Below are 7466 nucleotides of genomic sequence, written 5' to 3'. Positions count from 1 at the left end.
TGGGGAAACAATGGGGCGGGGGGGCGGCTATTAATAACCCCCCCCCGGTTATTATTCCCGGCCCCTCCGGGCCCGGCCTTCCTGTGCTGCGTCACCCCCCGCTTCCTCCTCTTCCTCGCCGGGAGTGGAGAGCCCGGCTGGGGGCGGTGGGGGGGGGGGGCCCTCCCCGCTTCGGGGCGTCGAGCGGAGCCGCACGTGGCGCCGGCGGACGTGACAGCGGGGTGGTGCTTCCTCCTCCTCCTCTTCCTCCTCTCCCGCTCCCCCAGGCCCGGCCGCGGCTCCGGGCAGGATTGTGGGACGGCAGATGGAAAATGTGAGCGGCGGTGTCCGGCCGGGCGTGAGCCCGACCCGCTTCCGGAAACCCGAGAGGGGACACCGGCCCCCCCCCCCCCCCCCCCGCCCCCTGCGGGCGTCTGGCCCCCCCCCCGGACCGCTGGGGGGGGGGGGGGGGGGGGCGGGGAGCAGCTCCCACCCGTGGGGGCAGAGCGGCTGCAGTTCTGTGCACAGCAATGAGAGCAGAGTCCCGAGTCGGTGCACGGGGAGCGGCTGCAGAGCACCCGCAGCTCAGCGCACGCACAGCATGGCATCGTGCCTCAGTTTCCCCGGCTGCAGCCCTCCCCACCCAGCAGCATCCCCCCCCCCCCGACTGCCGGGTTATTTTGGGGCGCCGCTGTCTGTGCCGTGCAAGAGGAGTGGGGGGGCCATTCGCACCCATTGTTTGGGTAAATCTGCCCCCACCCCACCCGGCCCCCGTGCAGAGTGCCCGCTTAATCCACCCGCTCTTGTTTGCACAGCAAAGTGCTGCCCCGACGGATTCCTCCCGGCCAGCCTGCGGGGGGGTCCGGCCCTCGCTGCCCCCCGGCGCCGCGCTGGGTGCTGCTGCTGGTGCAACGTGACGGCACGCTGCAGTGCACACACACACACACACACACACACACACACACACACGGTGTGCTGTGCGGTGCCGGGTGCAGGAATGCGGTGGTGGGCGGCGAGCAGAGCCGGGGGGGCGATGAGCTCATCCTCCACCCTGCACACACACACAGCCCCCCTCCATCACCCGCCGTGACCGCAGCACACAGCTATGCGGCCCGGCCAGCAGCGGGGGGAGCCCGGCGATGTGGCCCTGCTGTGATGGCTGTGACCCCCCCAGGTGTGCCAGGCTGCCGGGGTCCTGGCCGAGAGCTCCTTCCCCGAGGACACGGTGGCCGACCATGTGGGCAGCACGTGGCGCCGGCGCTACTACGCACAGCTCTCCGATGATGAGGACCTGCTGGCGGATGAAGCGTCTGCAGGTAATGCAGCCCCGGGTGGCATCTGAGGAGGGGGATGCATGTCCTCCGACTGCTCACCATGTCCCTTTTTGCAGATGGCAGCGGGGAGCTCGGCAGTGGTGATGTGGCGCTGGTGGCTGGGGGGCCCCCGGTGCCCGGCGTGCCATTGGCAACCACCGGTAAGGGGATGCTGCCGGGTGACGCTGCCAGGTGACACCGCCACACTGCTCTGCGCTCACGCTCTGTCTGTTCTCCGTCCTCTCTGCTTTCCTTCCTCTCCTCCTCTTCCTTCTCCCCTCGGCGGCAGCGGCCGTGCCCCCCCCGGCGGGCATGGTGGTGGCCGAGCCTGAGGATGACCCCCCGATCAGTAAGTGGCTCTCTGAGGACTCTCCCTCTTTCCTATGGCAGCGGGGGGGCTGGTGCTGATGGTGCCAAAAGGTGGTGTTTTTGGGGTGCCGACCCCCCTTTCTGCCCTCCCCCCGCAGTTTATTTCCGGGCACTGGTGAACTTCACCCACAGCATCGACTTCAGCCCCCGTCTGGAGGACCCCACCTCAGAGGAGTTCCATGAGGTGTCCCAGGCTGTGGTGGACACGGTGAGGGGTTGGGGGGCTGTGGGGTTGGGGGGCACCAGGTGGGCACGCCGTGACCCCGTATCTCTTCCCAAATCAGCTGGAGTCAGAGTATTACAAGATCCCTGGGGAGCAGATGGTCAGCGTGGTGTTCATCAAGTGAGTGGGTCATAGGGGGGGCCTGGGGAGTGGGAAGGTTTGGGGGATATTTATGGGTGCAAGGCGGTCTGGGGAGTGGGATGCTCGGGAAGTGCAGGGGATGTTTGGGGATGAATGGGGAGGTTTGGGTTGCTGGGGAAGTGGAGGGGGGAGGGGTGGTCAGGCATTTGAGGTGTTTTGGGGGGCAGGGAGGTATGGGGGGTGGGGTGATTTGGGGGTACAAGGTGGTTCAGGAAGGATGCAAAGTTTCAGGGCGCAGGGGAGGTTTTGGGGCTGTGGGATGTTGGGGGATATGGGGATACTGGGGACGTGAGGCACTTTGTTGGGGGGTGTGCGGGGGCCCCGAGGCGGTGCTGACCCTGTGCCCGCAGGGAGCTGGAGGGCAGCGTGTTTGTGGAGCTGGATGTGGGCTCCGAGGGCAACGGGGACGAGGCGCAGATTGGTGCCGTGCTGCACAGTGTGGTGACCGCTGGCTCCATCGCCTCCTACGTCACCTCACCCGTCGGCTTCCAGTTCCGGCGCCTGGGGGCCGGTGAGTGAGGGGATGGGCTGGGGACCCCCGTAACCTCGGCGCAGGGTGCGGTGTGCCAGAGCGCCTTGAGCCCCTCTTTGTCACCGATGCCCTACGCATCACCCGACTTTGGGGACCCCCTGTCCTGACCGCTGCTCTCCCCCCGCAGTGACCCCCCACCTGCGCCCCTGCACCCCCCTGGAGTTCTCCTGCGGCAGCGGTGAATGCATCGCCCGCGAGTACCGCTGTGACCGCCGGCCTGACTGCCACGACGCGTCGGATGAGGAGGGCTGTGCCGAGCCGCCCCCCAGCACCGTGTTTATCAGCACGGCGCGCCCCGCCGTCACCACCCACCCGGCACTCACCACCTCCCCCATCACCCGCCGCCCCCCACCGCCGCCCCACGGCTGCCGCCCCGCCGAGACCCCCTGTGCCGACGGGCGTTGCGTGCCCCGCGATTACCTGTGTGACGGAGAACGCGACTGCGCCGATGGCAGCGATGAGGAGGGCTGCGGTGAGTGGCCGGGGAGCGGGGATGGCGGTGGTGGCCCTGCGGGCGCTGAGCCCCCCTTCCCCCCACCTCAGGCACCCCGTCGCCCTGTGAGCCCAACGAGTTCAAGTGCCGCAATGGGCACTGCGCCCTGAAGCTGTGGCGCTGCGATGGGGACAACGACTGCGGGGACGGCTCGGATGAGACCGGCTGCCGTGAGTGTGGCACGGGGCGCGGGGGCACGCGGCACAGCACTGCCTGACGGCCAATGTCCCCACAGCCACCAAGGTGCCCGGCATGCCCTGCCGCCCCGACCAGTTCAGCTGCGTGGTCAGCGGTGCCTGCATCCCCGCCAGCTACCATTGCGACGAGGAGCCCGACTGCCCCGACCGCTCCGACGAGGTCGGCTGCAGTAAGTGGCACCTGGGGACGCGGGGCACTGCAGCGAGGCGCGGTGCTGGCTGGGGCTGACGCGGATCCCTCTGCTGGGGCTGATTCCGTCCCCCTTGTAGTGCCTCCGCAGGTGGTGACGCCGCCGCAGGAGTCGGTGCGGGCGGTGCCGGGGCAGACGGTGAGCTTCACCTGCGTGGCCACCGGTGTGCCCACCCCAATCATCACCTGGCGCCTCAACTGGGGCAGCATCCCCGCCAGCCGCAGGTGGGTGGGAGGCCGGGGCCGGGGCTGTTACCGCGTGTGGCTCGGGGTGGGAGGAGCTTTGCCAGATGGGGCTCCGGTCTGCAGCGATTGGGAGGGGGGCTTCTGCTGGGGGCGGGGTTGGAGCAGGCGGTGCCGGTGGGGTGCAGGGTTTGGGGATGTGCCGGTGCCACGTGCTGGGCGCACGGTGCACTGACCTGCCGTGCAGGGTGTCCATCGTGAGCGAGGGCGGGCAGGGCACGCTGACCATCCGGGACGTGAAGGAGGCCGACCAGGGCGCCTACACCTGCGAGGCCATCAACACCCGTGGCATGGTGTTTGGCATCCCAGACAGCGTCCTCACCGTCACCCCGCGCCCTGGTGAGCGTCCCCAGCTGCTGCCACCGCCCCATCCCATCCCATCTCATCCCTGTGCCCTCACCCACATCCCACCCTTTCCCGCAGGTCCCTGCCCTGAGGGCCACTTCCAGGTGACTGGCACGTCCCGCTGCCTGCCCTGCTTCTGCTTCGGCGTCACCTCCTCCTGCCACGCCACCGCCCGTCACCGCCACCGCATTCACCTGAGCTTCGATCGCCCCGATGACTTCAAGGGTGAGTGATGGGGATGGCGGGGAGGGGCACGGGGTTTGGGGATGTGCGGAGCTGAGTTTCTCCCTGCAGGTGTCAATGTGACGGTGCCATCGGCCCCATCCGTGCCAGCCCTGTCAGCCACCCAGCTGCACGTGGACGTGGCCACCGAGGAGTTCCAGCTGCTGGACCTGTCCCGGCGCTTCCTGGCCCTCGACGCCTTCTGGGCGTTGCCAGCCCAATTCCTGGGCGACAAGGTGAGCGTTACGGGACAGCGGCGGGGCTGGAGGACATCCATTGCCGCTGCTGACCCCGTGCTTCTGCTGCCAGGTGGATGCCTACGGGGGAGCGCTGAGCTATGGTGTGCGCTACCGGCTGGGCCGAGGCCCCCCTGAGCCAGCCCCACGCCCCGACGTGCTGCTGCAGGGCCACGGCCGCCAGCTCAGAGCACACGCCAGGGCCACCCAGCCCGATGTCCTCAACCACCGCCGCATCCCCTTCACTGAGGTGGGTGCACTGGGGATAGGTGCCGATCGTTACCGATGGTCGCAGGTGGCACTCCTCGGTGACATCGGTGTCACCATCCCCGGCAGGACAACTGGGAAGATGAGACAGGTGCGCTGGTGAGCCGGGAGCTGCTGCTGATGGTGCTGCAGAGGCTGGAAGGCATCTTGGTGCGGGCGGTGTACGATGGGCGCATGGCCAGCGTGGGGCTCAGCGATGTGGCCATGGATGTCACTGGCCCCGGGGACACTGGCTTGGAACCCGCTGGGGATGTTGAGGAGTGCAGGTGACTGGCAGTAGCAAAACGATGCTCTCACCGGTTGTGGCACCTCCGCAGTGCCACCATCACACCGCTGTGTCCTCAGGTGCCCGGTGGGCTACGTGGGGCTGTCGTGCCAGCGGTGTGCTGCCAACTTCGAGAGGGTGCCGCAGGGCCCCTACCTGGGGACGTGCTCCGGCTGCAGCTGCCATGGCCACTCCAGCACCTGTGACCAGGTCTACGGGCACTGCCTGGTGAGGACGGGGATGTGGGGGACAGCAGCTTGGCTGTGGGACAGTGCTGTTAAGCCCTGTGTTAACCCCCAGAACTGCCAGCACAACACCGAGGGTCCCCAGTGTGAGAAGTGCAAACCTGGCTTCTTTGGTGATGCCACACAGGGCACGGCCACTGCCTGCCGCCCCTGCCCCTGCCCCTACACGGAGCCAGCCCGCAGGTGGGTGCCGCCCTGGGAGGGCCCAGTGCCACGTCCTGGTCCTGCGTCTCCATCCCCACGTCACTGTCCTCTCACTGTAGGTTCTCTGAGTCGTGCTTCCTGGACACAGATGGCCAGGCCACCTGTGACGCCTGTGCCCCCGGCTATGCTGGTCGCCGCTGTGAGAGGTGGGTGTGCAGGGTGGGGGCGAAGCACCATCTGTGATTGAGTGTCCCCCGGCTTCCTCCCACCAGCCCATGTCCCCCGCAGGTGTGCCCCGGGCTATGAGGGAAACCCCATCCAGCCTGGCGGCAAGTGCACCCGCATCGGTGAGTGTCCCACACGTCCCTTCCGTCCCAAATGGCTCTGCCCACCCTCACCCTCCTCTCACCACAGGCCAGGAGCTCATCAAGTGTGACGCACGTGGAGGCAAGGACGCGGTGGGCGGCACGTGCCGCTGCAAGGTGGGTGTCAGCCAGCCCCAGCCCCGTGGCACCCGATCCTGACCCCCATTGGACCCACTCCATTTCCCCCCGCACCCAGTCCAGTCCCCTGCAGTTTCCCCATCCCCAGTGCAACCAGTTTCCCATCCCCCTCCCGCAGCCCAACGTGACGGGGCGGCAGTGTGATGAGTGCGCCGTGGGGACCTTCCACCTGAGCGATGCCAACCCCGACGGCTGCCTCAAGTGCTTCTGTATGGGCGTCTCACGGCAGTGCGCCAGCTCCTCCTGGAGCCGCGATCAGGTAGGCGGTGTTGTGCCGTGCTGTGCCATGCTGTGCTGTGCTGTGCTGTGCCGTGCTGTGCTGTGTAGTGCCGTGTTGTGCCATGCTGTGCCATGCTGTGCCATGCTGTGCCGTGCTGTGCCGTGCTGTGCCGTGCTGTGCTGTGCCGTGCCATCGTGCGCCACGTTCTGCTGCGCTGTGTTGTGCCATGCCACGTTGTGCGGTGCCACACTGTTCCATGCTGTGTTGCACTGTGCCGTGCTATGTGTGCCGTGCTGTACCCCAACATGGGTGCCCATGGCCCCGTCCCCCCACTGCTGCAGGTCCGTGTCACCTCTGAGGAGGTGGCACCGCTGCACCTGGCCAACCTGGTGGGTACGAGGACAGCGATCAAGGGCTCGCGCTTCGCTGCCCCTGGGGAACTCATCTTCTCAGACTTCCACACGCTGCCTCGTGACGTCTACTTCTGGGTGCTGCCCTCATCCTTCACTGGAGACAAGGTGCCGCAGCAGGGACAGGGAATGCTGGGTGCCCCCGAGCCCGGCTGAGCCCTGTCCCTGTGCAGGTGACATCGTACGGGGGTGAGCTGAAGTACACAGTGACACACCACGCAGCGGCGGGTGCCCAGCTGCTGCAGTACCAGCCCGATGTCCTGCTGCAAGGCAACGGGATCTCCCTCAAGTACTTCTCCGATGCCAGCCCCACGCTCGGCGTCCCCACCACCATCACTGTGCCCTTCCGCGAGGTGAGAGCCGATGTCCCCCTGGGGTGGGTGTGTTGGCTCCAAGGATGTGTTGGTCACCACGGGGCTGTGCCAGCAGCACGCCTGGCGCAGAGCGGATGGGCGCGACGCCACCCGGGAGCACCTCCTGATGGCCCTGGCCGACATCGATGTCCTCATGATCCGCGCATCCTACTCAGAGCAGCCAACAGAGAGCAGGTAGTGGGGCGGGTGACTCTGCCCGGGGACGGGGGATTCACAGGAAGGGCGCTGGGAACGTCCTGTCCCACCCCGCAGGCTCTCTGATGTCCGTCTGGATGTGGCTGTGCCCCATGCCACTGGCCGGCCGCCGGCACTGGAGGTAGAAGACTGCACCTGCCCCCCCCGGCTACCGCGGCCCCTCGTGCCAGGTGAGCTCCCCACTTTCCCCACGGCCCTGGGATGCAGCTGGTGGCCCACACCCATTCCTGTCCCTGTAGGATTGCGACGTGGGCTACTCACGCAGCACCAGCGGGCTCTACCTGGGCACCTGTGAGCGCTGTCAGTGCCATGGGCACGCTGCTGAGTGCCACCCTGAGACTGGCGAGTGCCAGGTGAGCA

General features: G+C 67.7%; 1 protein-coding gene across 1 annotated transcript in view; it reads left to right on the top strand.

Annotated features, from left to right (window-relative positions):
• Positions 1-1153: 1153 nt before the first annotated feature.
• The window catches only part of HSPG2 (heparan sulfate proteoglycan 2), a gene marked incomplete at its 5' end in the record, with an annotated part of 28145 nt that continues 21832 nt past the window's right edge, over positions 1154-7466 (top strand). Inside the window, 26 exon segments of the mRNA XM_042838604.1 lie at positions 1154-1295; positions 1370-1453; positions 1760-1869; positions 1946-2004; positions 2376-2536; positions 2685-3029; positions 3101-3220; positions 3286-3417; positions 3518-3662; positions 3868-4019; positions 4104-4250; positions 4320-4483; positions 4557-4733; positions 4820-5016; positions 5096-5243; positions 5316-5443; positions 5524-5610; positions 5693-5751; positions 5819-5886; positions 6026-6166; positions 6469-6645; positions 6711-6890; positions 6967-7085; positions 7164-7245; positions 7247-7276; positions 7346-7459. Coding sequence (XP_042694538.1) covers positions 1154-1295; positions 1370-1453; positions 1760-1869; positions 1946-2004; positions 2376-2536; positions 2685-3029; positions 3101-3220; positions 3286-3417; positions 3518-3662; positions 3868-4019; positions 4104-4250; positions 4320-4483; positions 4557-4733; positions 4820-5016; positions 5096-5243; positions 5316-5443; positions 5524-5610; positions 5693-5751; positions 5819-5886; positions 6026-6166; positions 6469-6645; positions 6711-6890; positions 6967-7085; positions 7164-7245; positions 7247-7276; positions 7346-7459 — 3468 coding nt within the window.

The sequence above is a fragment of the Centrocercus urophasianus genome, unplaced genomic scaffold (assembly GCF_019232065.1).
Source record: "Centrocercus urophasianus isolate 14NV4802_14NV808 unplaced genomic scaffold, USGS_Curo_1.0 seq_86, whole genome shotgun sequence".
Classification (NCBI taxonomy): domain Eukaryota; kingdom Metazoa; phylum Chordata; class Aves; order Galliformes; family Phasianidae; genus Centrocercus; species Centrocercus urophasianus.
This window is presented reverse-complemented; position numbering and strand designations above follow the sequence as displayed.